The sequence below is a fragment of the Haliotis rufescens genome, unplaced genomic scaffold (assembly GCF_023055435.1).
Source record: "Haliotis rufescens isolate VD_foot unplaced genomic scaffold, xgHalRufe1.0.p SCAF_18, whole genome shotgun sequence".
Taxonomy (NCBI): domain Eukaryota; kingdom Metazoa; phylum Mollusca; class Gastropoda; order Lepetellida; family Haliotidae; genus Haliotis; species Haliotis rufescens.
In genome coordinates this window covers 7,059,134-7,075,835 of record NW_025963868.1, presented here as the reverse complement: position 1 = coordinate 7,075,835, position 16,702 = coordinate 7,059,134, and the positions used below count along the sequence as shown (strand labels likewise).

At 40.1% G+C, this 16,702-nt stretch overlaps 2 protein-coding genes and 1 long non-coding RNA gene across 7 annotated transcripts in view; all 3 read left to right on the top strand.

Moving 5' to 3' along the window:
- LOC124128704 overlaps window positions 1-5,321 on the top strand; it is a 68,832-nt gene extending 63,511 nt beyond the window's left edge. For 3 of the 5 annotated variants that reach the window (XM_048398143.1, XM_048398142.1, XM_048398144.1), the window contains 9 exons: window positions 360-513; window positions 1,092-1,261; window positions 2,015-2,269; window positions 2,496-2,792; window positions 3,305-3,604; window positions 4,073-4,228; window positions 4,406-4,418; window positions 4,611-4,666; window positions 5,137-5,321. In XM_048398143.1, the coding sequence (XP_048254100.1) occupies window positions 360-513; window positions 1,092-1,261; window positions 2,015-2,269; window positions 2,496-2,792; window positions 3,305-3,604; window positions 4,073-4,228; window positions 4,406-4,418; window positions 4,611-4,666; window positions 5,137-5,177 (1,442 nt within the window). In that variant the 3' untranslated portion in view covers window positions 5,178-5,321. The remainder of the gene's footprint in view (window positions 1-359; window positions 514-1,091; window positions 1,262-2,014; window positions 2,270-2,495; window positions 2,793-3,304; window positions 3,605-4,072; window positions 4,229-4,405; window positions 4,419-4,610; window positions 4,667-5,136) is intronic. The other 2 variants (XM_048398145.1, XM_048398146.1) reach the window with 2 other exon arrangements.
- Window positions 5,322-10,730: 5,409 nt separating this feature from the next.
- LOC125381511 lies at window positions 10,731-12,693 on the top strand. The gene is made up of 4 exons (XR_007221830.1): window positions 10,731-10,851; window positions 11,187-11,265; window positions 11,935-12,070; window positions 12,651-12,693. It is a non-coding gene; the product is annotated as an uncharacterized LOC125381511 (long non-coding RNA).
- Window positions 12,694-13,835: 1,142 nt separating this feature from the next.
- Window positions 13,836-16,435, top strand: LOC124149717 (hemicentin-2-like). Its single transcript, XM_046521461.2, has 5 exons — window positions 13,836-14,082; window positions 14,578-14,847; window positions 15,417-15,713; window positions 16,019-16,174; window positions 16,366-16,435. Exons 1-5 carry the CDS (start codon window positions 14,079-14,081, stop codon window positions 16,386-16,388), a joined length of 750 nt encoding a protein of 249 aa, XP_046377417.2. The 5' UTR covers window positions 13,836-14,078; the 3' UTR covers window positions 16,389-16,435.
- Window positions 16,436-16,702: the final 267 nt, after the last annotated feature.

The following is a 16,702-nucleotide window of genomic DNA, read 5'->3' as shown; positions in this document are numbered from 1 at the left end:
AGTAAATCCAAAATCCATATCATCAAATGGATTACACCAACGGACAGTGGAAAAACAGCAACAGTACTTTAGGCCAGATCAGTGTATTTATTTACATACAGTGAAGCTTTTACACTGATAGCAGCTTACTGCTTCCCCCTCCATTATGACATTGACTAGTAAACTTGTTGCTATTGTGACAATTCTGGAAAACGTTGAGTTAATATTTTAGATGTGTCGTAGTTCACATGCAGGATACAAGGAACAAAGTAGCAATAATTAATTATTAAGTGCACACTTATGACAGATTCAGAAAGTGATCTCTGGAGGTTTGGAAAGAGTGATGTGAAGTTTTTTTCTTTGTTTTCAACACATTTCAGGTGGAGGTATTCAAGTACGTCTGGATCCAGGACCTAACTATGGCAATGTTGAGATGTACCACAACGGTACCTGGCAGAGGGCGTGTCTTGAAAGCTTCAATTACTTTGGTCGAAACGTCTCACATGTCTTGTGCAAGCAGCTTGGTTTCAACACGTAAGTTTCAGAGTGAGTGAGTAGGCACGTCCTGCACTTACAGCAATATTGCAGCCAAATCACGACGGGTAACAAAATAACACTGACAAAACTCTTTGCTTAATCATAACACATTTCTGCTAAAGGCAGAGTCCATTATACGATACCGACTATGTCACAAGATGTCTTTTTGAATCACTGTCAAATGGTGATGATACCTGTTTTTATAGAAAAGCTAGGCGTCACAGGCCAAACCGGACAACCAGCCCATCTGTCAAAATATATGCACAAGGACGTTAACTGTTCATCTGTACAAACACGGGAACAGATGGTACATGTCAAAATACACATTGTGTAGCCATTTCACGGGTCTTTGGCAAGAAGAAACAATGCTTGAACCAACAAGCTTTCCTGCCACCATGGATGTGCTAAACCATCGGCCATCTATTCATCATGCAATGGTTTTGACATTTCGGCATTTTCGAGTTATGTTATTATGAGTACCTGTTGGTGAATATATACCTTGTTTGCATTTTGCCCCTTGTTGGAATTAGTCATATGTGCTTGCATGGATTAAACATTAATTCTTCTTCCTTCAGCACACGCAATGTAGCTATGCCTCAAACTGGAAAACATCATGGACTATTTTGGCATACCGGGAGTAATTGTTCACGGGGAGAAAGACATCTGAGTCAGTGCCATGTAGGAATTATCACTAACAGGACATCCTGCTATGGTTATAACATACCAAGAATCGCTTGTTTATCGGGTACGTTAAAAATATATATATTGTATCCGTATACTAGTATTGAATGACTTGTTTCAGAAACATGAAATGATGACTATTCATATTTTTAAGTTTAGTCTGCTTCTCTATTGTGAGCGTTATAATACAGTGAACTCGAATCAAATATTCAAAACCTTCTGATACACTTTGACTGTTCTTTAACAGGTCATATTTTGGTATCTGGACATACATATGGTATTCCTGTCAATGTACATGCAAACACGATTTTGGACAGCACAAGTTTTTTTATTTGCTTGCTGTTTAACGCCGCACTCAGCAATATTCCAGCTATATGACGGCGGTCTGTAAATAATCGAGTCTGGACGAGATAATCCTGTGTTTGACATCATGAGCATCGATCCAGGCAATTGGGATACAATGACATGCATCAACCAAGTCAGCGAGCCTGACAACCCGATCCCATTAGTCGCCTTTTGCGCAAGCATAGTCACCTGTTACGGCAAGCACGGGTTATTGAAGACCTATTCTATCCCGGATCTTCACGGGTCGGATAGCAAAAGTAGTGGACTGGTATATGTAACACATACACAGCATACTATTTGCATATCCAGGTTAATTCAATACATCATGATTTGGGCACGTTTGTTATTTCAATATAATCGATAACCCACTAATACCCCCTGAACAGTTATGGAGGAAATATCCGCGACAATAAGCCTGGCATTTAATGTCTGGATTCTTGTCAGTACTTTCAAATTATTTGCCTTCTTTCAGATAACGAAACACGAGTTGATATTGCGAACCATAATATCACAGTCGCTGATGGACTCAGATTCTCCACTTCCTGCTACGTATACACACCTCACACAGGCTTTTCCTATCACTGGAACCACAACTGGAAGAATGTATCTTACCCGAGACGCCATTTTCATGGGAAGGCTAACAGGACTGAAGCTGGTAACTTGACTTGTTCAGTGTCTTTAAACGGCAAGACACTTGGATCAGATTCCACAGTGATCAATGTTATTTGTGAGTAACGTGCATTGACTTTAACAACTTTACAAATAATGTGGAAACCGGGAAAGATTGAATTATTCCATGAAATCAAACGAAAGAACCATGTGCTAATTACATGAAAAGATATACTTTGTGTCGTCAGTTCAATTTTCTTTATGAAGTATTATTTAGTAATATTTCATATAACTTAATAATGAGGATACAGTGGAAAAGATCATTGTACTGTTTGTAATTGTAGATCCTCTAAAACGAATGCAAAGCAAGATCATCTATGCAAAAGTGGGTGATACTGTGAGTTTGAGTGAAACGGACGTTTCTCTTCCTCCACCGGAGACGTTCACTTGGCGGAGTCTTGACACGAACTCGTCCTTCGTGAGATCTGTGACCCCGCCTGTCATGTCTAACATACAGCAGGCTGATGCTGGGGAGTATATCGTTATGATTCAACAGCCTGCATATCACCTTACACCACATGCACCTGCATACAGAGGGAATTATTCGTTCGGTGTACAATTGGTAAAGATACGCGTTCCATGTAAGTTGTAAAGTACATCAAGTTTTTGTGAGAGGCGGCTAACGAGATCGGGTGGTCAGGCTTGCTGACTTGGTTGATGCGATTGCGAGGATCGATGCTCATGATATTAATCACTGGCTTGTCTGATCCAGACTAGATTATTTAGAGACCGCCATCATATAGCTGGAATATTGCTGAATGCGGCGTTAAACAACCAACCAACCAACCAGCATCATGTTTTGTGACTGGTGCTTCCGGTGCTTCCTTCATTTTTCGCGAGCGCCTGGTATCAGCACTTTGATATTGACTTATAAACACATGTTAATAATATAGTCGGTATCGTACAATGGCTTACACTTTATTGTGCATCAACTCAATAAGCAAGTACACATTCAGCTGCAGACGTGATGCATGTGGTTGAATTGATATCCATGCATGATGTTGATTTAATTTCCGTTCTTTATTTTCGACTTCAGAACACTACTATTGCATTTTTGTAATGGTGTTTCTAAAACTTAAAATTATATTCCCAGACCCGCCTTCCATTCAGTGCGAGGAGATTGTTCGGGTTGCGAATGGTCAGTCAAGAACAGTACAGTGCAAAGTTGATTCCTATCCAAGACACCATATGATGACGTGGACGCTGGCTACAACGGCTGGAACCAGAACTCAGTCAAGCCACAGGGACACCTATCACATTGTCAACGCCAGTGCTGGAGATGAAGGGAATTACACTTGTAGGGCCACCAACAACCTGACGTACCCGGATGGTCAAGTCGAGACAGGCACTGGGACATGTGTCATTAAAGTGAAGGTCACGTCGCCCAGTGGTGGTAAGTTTAGCGACCAATCATTAAATGTGTTTGTTTGCTGTGTAACACCGCAAAATTCAGCTCTATGACGGCGACCTGTATATAATCGAGTCTCGATCAGACAACCCAGTGCTCCATATTGTGAGTAATCATCCACGCTGTCGGACTACGAGGACACCCTAGCCACCAAGTCACCCCATCTGACCTCCGCATCCATTTCGTCACTACCAGGACCAACATAGGTTGCCGGGACCTATTCTAACCGGGAATTCCCTGGGGACAATCATTAAAAAATCTGAAGTTGGTTGTTGGGTTGGAAGAAGGATCTATGTTTTTTTAATAAACATGAAATGGACGGTATCTGAGTAACAATCATATACCATTGATAAAAGTACATCAGAATTGTATTTTAGTTCATCTTTTAAAAACAATGATAATTATATTTGTGCTATTTTTAATGTCTATTCCTATTTGCACTATGTATTGTAGGAAGAAGCGCGGCTGAAAGTGCTGCAAAGGGAGCCCCTGATCAAGAGACCACAACTAGTTCTGCTGTTTGGGGAGGCCTTGCACTTGTGGCAATCGTGGTCATAGGACTGCTTGTAGCTGTTATCGTGTTGGTCATTCGACACCCTTATACGAAAGGTGAGATTTTGTTATAGCCAAACATAAACATACTCAAACGCTTGTTTATGATTCACGAACAAACGAGGAATCACTAAATTCATAGATTGAGGTTGCATTAAAATGTGTTCCAACTGTCAGAAGATATAGTGAGTAATATGGGTATTTTGTAACAAATTCTTCACTTTGTTATTACAGAAGTTCCAAATGGGTGAGTATTCCAAAATTTCCTTTTTAATGTAAGTTTTGTTTTTACAGTTTTCACATCACACAAATGGAAAACCCTTGCATATACAAACTGAAACATATCCATAGATTCAGCAAATTGTGAAAATAGGCATAACTGGAAGTAAGATACACGGAGGCATTGGTGTTAATATTCTGTAACATGTGACTGTTGTAGAGACAAGCCAATTGAGATGACGACCGTGAACAGGGCAGGTGTAGCAGCCATTTCCGGTATGTTGTAGTCCCACCTCAGCAACAGACCCGTGAAGATCCGGTGTAGAATAGATCTTCAGCAACCCATGCTTCCCGTAAAAGGCGACTAACGGGACAGGGTGGTAAGGCTCGCTGACTTGGTTGATGCACGTCATCGTATCCCATTTGTGCGGATCTATGTTCATGATGTCAACCACTGGATTGTCAGGTCCAGACTCGATCATTTACAGATCGTCGTCATATAGCTGGAATGTTGCTGAGTGCGATGTTACACAACCAACAAACAAAGAAACCTGAGGAACATAGTTCATGTTCCATCCAAATATCCATTTATTCCATTTTCCACAGTAAAGGAGCAACGTATTGATTGATTGTTTCACAGGTCATTGCAAATCATTGACGAATCAATTGAGTAAATTCCAACTTTGACATGTGCAGTCGAACCATGATGTTCTGGTTACTTAACATAACATTTTCATTGATTGCAGGTCCTCTGTACGAAAATGCACAAGATCACAGGTTGAAGTGAACAAGCTGTTGTTCTGCCTTACTACTACTACTACTCCAACTCCTACTACTACTACTACTACTACTACTACTACTAGTAGTAGTATTGTCCCGTGAAGATTCCGTGTTAGAATTTGTCTTCACCAACCCATGCTAACGACTAACGGGATCGGGTGGTCAGGCTCGCTGACTTGGTTGATGCATGTCATCGTATCCCAATTGTGTGGATCGCAAAATTACTACTACTACTACTACTACTACTACTACTACTAGTAGTAGTATTGTCCCGTGAAGATTCCGTGTTAGAATTTGTCTTCACCAACCCATGCTAACGACTAACGGGATCGGGTGGTCAGGCTCGCTGACTTGGTTGATGCATGTCATCGTATCCCAATTGTGTGGATCGCAAAATTGCTAGTGCGTCGTTAAACAACAAATAGACAGACATGCAAACACACAATACTATCCCGATCATCATAAGACACCAGTTCACCACTAGACTGATCTGTACAGCAAGTTTCATCTAGAAATATTCAATGGCTTTGGGGTTCTTCCCCGGAAACCAGGACTACCCTCGTTTTCAGTATAATTCCAACTTGTCACAAAAAAACGAAAAGAAAGTTCCCAAGTCATCAAAAGGCATCAATTCACCACTGGACTGATTTGTATAGCAAGCTTCAACAAGCAATATTCAACGGTTTAGGAGTTCTGCTCCGGAAACGGAAAAGGGACGAAGCACAGACAGACGGACGGACTGTTTCAAAACGGGGGAATTATAATGACAAAAAACATGGTTTTATCTGTGTACTTGAAATATACAAACGAATTACAAAAATGTAAATATTCGGGATAAAAATATGTTTTGATGTGTTAATATGCATATGTAACCATTTTCTACCTTTCACGTTATATTATACTTTATGCAAACAATATCCAAGAGATGATGTTTTATCTGGTGATGATTTATTTCAAATATATATCACGTTATTGTATTATGTTCAAACTAATATTGTTTAGCAATTGCCTTGACAATGCTTTTCAATAAAGCCTATAATTAACTGTGTTCTAGTGTCGTGTCGTTGTGTTTTTTACCAAGTCTTGCATATAATGGGCGGGGGGTGGGGGTGGGGGCTGGGGGTGGTTGTTATATAGGCGACGCCTCGTCTCGTCAGTCAGTCGGTCAGTCATCATTTAAGTGGTGCCATTCTTGTCTCGATTTCCGTGGAAGCAATTTGGACCTAATATTTTAAGAATGAGTGAGTGGGAGATTTTGGTTTAACGCGGCTCTTAACAGTATTCTAGAATAGTTATATCACGGCGTGTCAGCTTAATATAGGAGCAGAGCCCAAGGTGATGCAGGTTTCAGACGTTTACCACTTCGGCGAAATCCACCAGCACGGGTATGGTGCTGACAAACCTAGAAACATAATCAAAGATTTCTGGCGTGCCCAAGGGACGCAACACTGCACAACGAATCGCGGCGCCTCAGACGACTTGGCCACTCGTGCCCCCTGATATTTTAAGAAAATATCCAACATCATCTAATATGCCCATCAACATATCTTCGACCCCGCTAAACTCGTATATATTCAATGTTCCTATGGCTGTGATATACAGCCGTGTCAAAGGTTACTTATGTGCTCTAGCCATAAATGCAAAATATCTTGCTAAAAAGGGATACCAAGTTAGCATTCAATTTACAAAATACAATACATGAAAATTAGTCAGTGTTGGTGTTGGGGTTACCAACACCTACCTTAAGAAACACAATTGAATACTTTAGATGAAATTTTTACGTCAGGGAATTTTTTTCTCATTCATGGAATTGCTATAGTTGTCCCAATACCCCTGACTGGGCGAGGTCGTAATGACCCTTCAAATTTCCGACAAAAATCATTGACAAGCTGCGTTTGCCAAACCAACGAACACGTGATAAATAATCGACTTGTTTGACACTTTCAAACTAGCGATCTTATTACTAATATCAAATATGGTTTCCGGAAAAAATCAGAAGTGCACGTACCATAGATTAATTAAGTCGCTTTGAATCGTTCGTTAAAACTGCCATAGTACATAAACAATATTTTTCGACCTGGAAACACGCATGTGACTCAACATGTAAACGTGTTTTTTTAAAAGAGTTACATGATTTTGGATTGCCAGGCCATTTGCCTCATTTTATATAAAAGGTTTTAACGACCTGTAAAGATCCGGGGTAGAATTAGTCTTCAGCAACCCATGCTAGCCGTAAAAGGCCACTATCCTTGCAGTAAGAGGCGACTAACGGGATCGGGATGGTCAGGCTCGCTGACTTGGTTGATGTGTGTCATCGTATTCCAATTGCGTGGGTCGTTACTCATGATATCAATTACTGGATTGTTTTGTCAACACTCGATTATTTACAGACCGCTGTCATTTAGCTGGAATATTGCCGAGAGCGGTAAACAACAAACAAACTAACAACATCAACAGAGGTCAAGCTTCCAAAACAGGCCAAGGTTGGACATTCATGGTGAAAAATGATTTTCACACAACCTCTGGTCTTGATGTAATGTGAGATGAGAGAGGCATGCGCTGTTGTCTAGAAACCTTCACGAAAATTCTATACCATGCTAGATTAGTCTATGGCGTTAACACTTGACTCTAAAAGCATCGAAATATAGTCAGTTAATAACCGATACCTTTCCACATTCGACCCCGTTATACTTGTATGTATTTGTTGTTATTCAATGCTCCTGTAATGGTGACATTAAACAATTGCTAAAGTACGTTGTGCTTTGAAGCCGTAAATGCAAAAACATCCTGCTGTTAAGAGATACCAAGTTACACCTTGAATTTACAATACATTCATATGAATCAGTTAAGAGGTTACCTGCGATAGGCGGTGGAGGAAAACTTTATTTAAACACTGCCTCAGGCCCATTGTAGTATTTTCGTGTCATATCAAGTGCCCCATTTAAACCTGTTCAAATACTGTACCAGGATTTTCCGGGCGGATATACGTATAAATAAACAATAATTATAGTCAGTTTTTGCCGCTCGCCATTTTCCTCTAGTCTGACATTCATGTTGCTATTGAAATAATATATATATGTTCCGACATCTCTGCTAAAGGCGATCGAATGTGGTTGAGGCCCATGTCAGAACGATGCGATAGTGAGTGAGTGAGTCAGGTTTACTCCTCCTGCTACTCACAATGTTTCAGTTACAGACAGCGTTCTTTGTTTTGCCCATATTGATGCAGATCATAGATAGTTAATTACCTCTTGATGTTGCCAAACAACGCATTATGAACAGGCCCCAACTAAGATTCGAACCTATGCTCCGCAGATCCTATCACGACGACGTCCGAGATCGCTGGGCCACCCGCACCCCGATCTGAATCAGTCAGTGGTCAAGTAGTCTCTGGAAAGCCTGTGTACACACACATATAAAAATACTTATGTCATTTCTAGTTCACCGTCGATATCGATTAACACACGACTTTAGTGTGAATACTTTGAGAGACGTGTTGTAAGTGTTTTTTTTTTATTGGATATTTTGTAGAGATATGAAGTTACTGACTAAAACCTGTGTCTAGCAGGAGACACACGATGGATCAATATTACACAGAGAACTATCTGCACTAACATATATTGTATCCGACTAGATCTTGCTGAACGCTCAACGTTTCTCTAAATATAATATTAATCGTATGCAAACGTTAAATAATTACGACATTTGTAAGCTCACTATAGATAACATACAATAACACACATGGACTATGTAATTTATTTCATCGCCTTGACCGCATCCGTAGTCTAGTGAACAGAGTGTCTGCGTGGAGAGTGGAAGATCGGTGGTTCGATACCCGGTCGCGTCATCCCAAAAGACGTTAACGATGGTATTTCTTGTTACCTTCAGGCTGTCTGGAAAGTCTGCATACATATATAGTATAAAATAAGTATGACATTTCCAAGGTCACCATCGACAACATACAATAAGCCACGTTAATAGTCTATTTTAGTTGATGGCATCCATGGTCTAGTGGATAGGGTGTCTGCCCGAAAGTCGGAACGTCGTTGGTCTTGTTATACAATAAGACGATGGTACTTGTTGCTACCCTGCCTGGCGGATAAAACAGTAACTTGTGGGCTCGGAGTCAGTATACTGTGTCTGAGTTCGGTATCCGTGTTAAACTGTGACATGGTACCTCAGTAAACCGGCATTAGTCCGGGCTAGTAGAAGCAGTCACACGCACACACGCACACACGCACGCACGCACACTGCATGCATAGGTTCCATAAACCCAATTTCACATCACCTCGCAGCCAGAAATAGACCTTACCCTAACCCAGCTAAAAAAGTCAGAAACTACTCCTTTTTTATCATCTTCTCTGATTCGTTGTCTTGCCTACAGGCACTAAACATTGTCTCATCATATCACCCTATTATTCTAGACATTTTAGAACTCTATAATGATCTTTCTACTGGCCAATGTGACATCGTCTTTTGCTGGTTACCAAGTCATGTAGGCACAACAGATAACTCAAAAGCCGATGCTGCAGCTAAAGCAGCTCTTGACAAACCGTTATCTCCACTACTGATCCCGTACAGTGATTTCAAACCAACCATCAAATCTTATACTCGGGATCTCATGCAAAAGAGGTAGGACACCCAGGTAGGAAGCAATAAACTTCACAAATTAAAAACAACAATCGGTCATACCTACTTGGGTTGTAAGTCAAGACATGACGAAGTCGTTTTACTATGAAGTCGTATTGGCCACAGTCGGTTTACACACGAATATCTGCTGAAGACAGGATAAGGACGAACCTCCTAAATGTATCCCTTGTAATGAAAGGTTCGCCGTCAAACATATGTTCCTTGACTGTGTGGACCTTGCTGTCGCAGGGGATTCACATTATGAAAGCGTAAATCTGAAAGATCTCTTCTCCCTTGTCAGCGGGCATCTCATCTTAAATTACTTGAAAGACATTGGTCTGTATAATAAATTTTAAATATGTAAGTATGTGAATAATTAAACGCTTGTTTTTAAATTTAGTGCGATGCTATTATCAACTGACATTTTGAAGGTTCTGTCCAGGAGATTAAATACCGTGAAATTATTGTCCCCCTGTGTGGCACGTAATCTTATCATAATTGATGTAACTATCATCAACCAGTGTTTTTAAGCCAACTCATTACTGAGTATTTAATTTTGATATTGGCTAGTATTATGCACAACAACCAGTAGCTAAAGTGATGACGTAAATCCTGCTCGGGTATCATGCAGGATGCAGAGGTACTGTAAGTCCCCATGATCCCCAGCGAGGTAGCCTAGCTTTGGTTACTGGTGGCCTATAGCCCGTGTTTTAAAATGTATACATGATACTGTTATGCTCAAATATATTTCATTAATTGTTTTTAAATACTACCCTGCAAAAATGACTTAATTGTGTATATATTAACTTGGTCTCGTTGCAATATGGCTGAAATAATGGTGATGCGACGTTAAATTTTAACTCACTCACTCACTCACATCACCTCGCCTGTATACAATAGTATATTATCTCCTGCACGCCGACATAGATAAGAGACGAGGCTTTGACGTTAGTCTGACTTCGTTGCATTCAACAACGGGGAGCTTGAACTACAATGCGAGTCTAGAGAGCATATCGTGCAGAATATTGGCGGTAACATCAGGAAGGGCTGAGGTAAGAGAGTCACGTTATGTCTACAGTATTGTTAATTGCTACTTTCTTACTTCAGTATTTTGAGGTAAATATTTCCTTTAAACATAAACGTGTATCAATAACTAATAATGTTGAATACATCTTTACCAGGAAGTAGCTCAGTGTTTGATCTGACTATGGCAGGCCCTGCTGTCACGGATCAGCCATTTGTATATAAAGATGTTAAGACTCCCAAGACTTGCATCAGTTACTGTACAACACGTCGTAATAAGGACAAGTACATGCATCATATCCTACTTATTCCCAGATTGACATGGTGTCATAGCATTTTTTATGAATATTTAATTTGTTTTCAGAATATGCTCGCCGTAGTTATGAAACGTCACATACCGTTTTTTGTTGCACTGTGCATGCTTCACCTCACGACAGGAGCAGGTATTATACTTCTCTCTTTGATATAACATATGACCTCATTGGCGAACTTGTAGCGGATATTATTATTGTTATGGGTTCACCTGATATTGAATCTAAATATATCCTCTAAATACACAGCGAGGAAAGGAGGGGTAGAATAGGCCAGGGGAAACACAACACGGTGTATAATTAAAGTCAATGAAGTCAATGATACAGAAAGTGTGTGATGGATGGAATGCAGATGCATTAATACCGTAACAACTCACTGACAGGTTCTGAAAAAAGGCACAATTCAGGAAAGTTTTAAATTAAAAACAAATTCCCCCCTTTCAAAAAAGATCCACTGTTTTTCAAATGCTTCTCAAAGAAAGTTCTTAAAGTATCACACGGTCTTTCAACCAGTGGTCAGTCAAGTGACTTTCAGAACTTTCTTCTCTTCTTAACAAATAATACGATACGTAACTAACAACCAATGATTATACGTGTGACTTTCCAAAGACAAGTTTTTAAATAAACATATTTTACACTAAGTTTTAAGTTGTGCATGTATACAGCAGTTCCGATCTCTTCAGCTGCATCTTTCCAATATAACAAATAAATAATGTACCTCATCAATCCATTTATAGGAACTTTGTGATCTAGATACATATACATTGATCATTATAACATATTGATGTATAATGTTTTCAGTTGTTCTTCGTCTTGTTCCTGGACCAAACAAAGGTGTTCTGCAGATTCTACATAACAATACATGGGGAACATTATGTACGAGCTACTTTGGCCCTGCAGAAGTCAATGTTGTCTGCAGACACCTGGGACTCAATACGTAAGTGCACATGTGATGGAGAGACTGTTCAGTGCTGTTCTCCTAACTATATGTTGTATATCTTGATTGTGTACTATTGCAGATGTCTCCGTACATATATGTGGGACAGCGAGAATGTTATATTTCTCATTTGAGTGTCAGAATTTCTTATCGCTAAGTCTGTGGACATAACAAACAAAAATTCAATGCATTTTGACCATTCCTGGTCTTCAAACTGATAAATTATTGAGCGTTGGCTTACATGGAGTTACTGTATGCAAAGGATATAAACCCATATATTATATCCCTCATGTTATGTAAAGGGCATGCCTAATAACGTTTTTGTACTTTCAAACATATACATGTTCAAATCTGGATCCAAATTGTTAACATTTCATACCAAAAAACATGCGACCCATGACGATCCGGGTTGCGAATACATGTTCAGCAACCCATGCTTGCTGTGAAAGGTGACTTTACTTGTCGTAAGAGGCGACTAGCGGGACTTGGTTGATGCATGTCATCGTATTCCAATTGTGTAGATCGATGACCATGATGTCAATCACTGATCTCTTCACAAACGATTTCATCCTTTTTTCAGCACCTACAACTTTCGGAGAAACCTCATTTCACTACCCGGAAGTGTTAAATATATGGCACTGTTGTCTTGCACAGGGACAAAGGTCCCTCAATATTGCTAGTGTGATGATATAATGGTGAGATAACCGAATAGTTACTATATCCTGATACTGACACGCAGCTGTCAAACGGACATGTTGCTATTTTGTGATACCAACACAAAGAACAAAGAACAATAAAGAACGAGGCCTGTTCTATCATGACTTCATTTCTCGAGATTCGAACATACGCTCGCAACTTCAAGACGTCATAAATTGGACGACACTATTTCTAGAAGGACGTGAGTTTACCCCTTAGATGTAGCTGGGCAACGCAGGTGAAGGTAATGACCAAACGATCTCATTCAAAAGGCATGATATGGCAATTGCCGAGATCCTTTTTGTATTCAGGGAGACATCAGTATTCAAATACGGATAAATATTTTTAAAGCTTGAAATTTGACTAACATCCCAAAATAGTCCCCCTCGTAGTTTATTTTCATAAACAAATGGCAGCATGATTCAAAATCAAAATCGGTTTCAATGATAAAGATTTCGTTGCACAATTTTGTATTGTATTCATAAATAGAGATAACATTTAAAATATAAAACACAGCGTGTTCATCATCAACTAGATTAAACGAAAACTCCTGGGTACTAGTGAAGATACTTCATGGAACAGGGGTCCATTGGTTTGAATCGGTTGTCGATCTCAATTAATGGAAAATGAATAATCGCCTTTAACCAAAGTGTTTTGATGTATATGTCCAAGGCTTGTCCCTCTAAATATATCTTGACCACATATACATGTATGACAGGCATTAATATTGTGTAACACCGCTACTTCGGAAGCCAACATAAAGTGGGCATCCTTAAAGATGCTTAAGGATTTCCTCACCGCACTTTGCTGTTATTGCTCCACACAGATCAATATAACGCAAATATCGATTAAAGCGATCGCTCGTCAGATCCGAAGACCCGGGTTTGATTCCCGACATGGGTACTATTTGTGAAGCCCATTTGTGTCGTCCCCTGCCGTGATATTGGTGGAATATTGCTAAAAGCGGCGTCAAACCTCACTCACTCACTCCCTCTCTATGGTTGTTTATCATTAAAACTATTGCCCTTTGGTTTGCTTAACGTCTTCTCATTTACATGACACAGACACAGAAGGTTTGATAACCCTTGGCAACGAGAAGATCAGGGACATCGAGGAGGGCGGATCGTTGTCTTGCACAGTGTACACAAGACAGTCTGTTGCGTATGTGTGGACCAAAAACGGAAACATACAATTTAACCAGGCTTCTAGGGCAATCACTCTGAAGCACACTGACTCTGGGAACTTGACCTGTACAGTTTACTCAAGTACTGGAACCAAACTTCTTGGATCAGACTCAGTTATCGTTACTGTTATGTGTAAGTATGGCACTGAAACATTAAATGTGTTTGTTGTTTAACGCCGTACTCAGCAATATTACAGCTATATGACGGCGCTCTGTAAATGATCGAGTCTGGACCAGACAATCCAGTGATTGACATCCTGAGCATCGATCCACGCAAGTGGAATACGATGACATGTATGAGTCAAGTCAGCGAGCCTGACCACCCGACTCTTGTGTTAAGCATTGTGTCTTTTACAGCATGCATAGGTCGCTGAAGACCTATTCTTAACTGGATATTAAAGACTCAAGCAGAAGCACTGCCTGTGTGTGCTACATTAAACATATACGAAATGTATATTTGTCGTTTTCCACAGCAACAGGCGGGGCAAATTGTGTTAAGTTCTCATTTAAAGCAACATCATTTAATTTGTTAACGTTAACACTTAATAATGTTTCAAGGGCCTCTTTGAGTTAAGAAAACTTGATGATTAAATACATAATGTCACAATCAATGTGCATAATATTTTAGACCACCCCCTCAGCCTAACCACGAGAACAATGTACGCCCAACGAGGAGACACAGTGAACCTGAGCAGGTCTGACATAAGTCTCCCTCCACCACACGTCTACAGATGGCGCCAGGCAGGGCTGGACTCCGAGTTCACTGAATCCAACAAACCTCCTGTCATACCAAACATACAGCTCAATCACACGGGGGACTATATCCTGGATGTGACAAACAAATTTCCCAGTGGACGTTCAGACTCTGGCATGGATCTTATCAAACTGTATGTTTCATGTAAGTCATATTCTATTGACCAAAACGTTTTTTTTATTATTTCGACGTTTATAAATTGAAATCGTCCAGATTACATTATTAGATTCCCGGATTATCGACTCATGAATAAAGATTATATTATTTTTTGTTTATACATGTTCGGCATTTATTGTAAAGTGTGTATTTCTGGGTTAACTTTGTCTTGACCAAGGAGGTTTCAATGAATATATTTGTAATTTCTTTAATGGACAGATAAATGGAAATCTCTCACAAACTTCAGACTGAAGGAGATATATTTGAACATGATTGACAACACTGGTTTCACTGAAGTCCTGTCATTCCCAAAGTATGCTTTCCATAAAAGGCGACGATGCTTGTCATAAGAGGCGACTAACGGGATCGGGTGGTCAGGTTTGCTGACTTGGTTGATGCATGTCATCGTATCCCAATTGCATGGATCGATGCTCATGTCTGGTCCAGACTCGATTATTCACCGACCGCCGTCATATAGCTGGAATTTTGTTGAGGGCGGCGTTATACAAACAAACAAACAAACATTCCCAAAGTAAAAGCCTTTTTTACACTTTCAGATGCACCCTCCGTCAAATGTGAAAGGGAGGTATCAGTTGTAGTGGGTCAGTCTCTCAATTTAGAGTGTGACGTTGATGGCTTCCCAGAACCGCACACCCTGACATGGTCGCACATCACCGCCTACCAGAAAGAGGTGTCCAGCATGACAGAGAAGTTCCGTATTCCAGAAGCCTCCCATTCAGATGGCGGCCTCTACAAGTGCGAGGCCAGGAACAACATCACTAACCGACGTGGAGACGTTGAGGTTGGCGTCGGGGCGTGCACCATACGGGTCACCGTCCATGACTACAGTGAAGGTAAACTCTATAATATCTATCCACTCAAACTATGTGAGAATTGTTTGAAAATAAGTGAACGTAACACATATCACTGTCAGTCACTGTTATTAATATGCCGCCCACAAGAAATGGGCTTCACACATTGTACCCATGTCAGGAATGACTGTTATTAATAATAATACAATTACGATTATAATTGATTGATGATTATTGACCAAGTTGTTTTGTGTCTTAAATATGAGAAAATGTTTTGGACAGTTCATGTCATGGTGTATTTTTGTATATTTATTATCACATGCGCGTTATTAAATTCTCAATTTCAGCTTCGACATTGCCAGTTGTAGCTACCAAGTCATATGACAAGGGAGGCAACTCTATGACGACTGTTGTATATGTTGTTGGGAGTATCCTTGTGCTGATTGCTCTCTGCCTTGTCATCGTTCTCGTGGTGCTGACACTGAAGCGTCTCCCGATGAAAGGTACTTGCAGTTAGCCTGGCACATATTGATACATAAACAATCGAAATAAACGGGACCATTTATTAAATATGATGCTGAAATAATTCTTTTCGCAACAAAGTGTGTTATAGTAGACAACTCACTATGGTGGATTTATTTATCAGATGTGTTTGTGACGCAGCTTAAACATTTGTCTCTTTCTGTCCTTTTAGGGAATGGAACAGCGGAAATGTAAGTAACTTCATTTGTCGTCGTTATCTTGTACATGTACATTGATAAACACTGTCTCTGTTTCACAGTTTGTAACGGATATGAACAATTCCCAGAGAAAAAAACCCATAATGCAAAGAGGCCTGATTAAAGTAAGATGTCTTTAATTTGTAAGAAACCAAAAGCATACTTTACTTTCTCTTTTTAGGGGCACGGGTGGCCAAGTCGTCTTGGGCGCCGTGATTTGCTTTGCAGAGTTGTTTCCTTGGGCGCGCCAGAAGCCTATGATTGTGGGTTTGAATCCCGGTTCGCCCAAATTATGTTTCTAGGTTTGTCAGC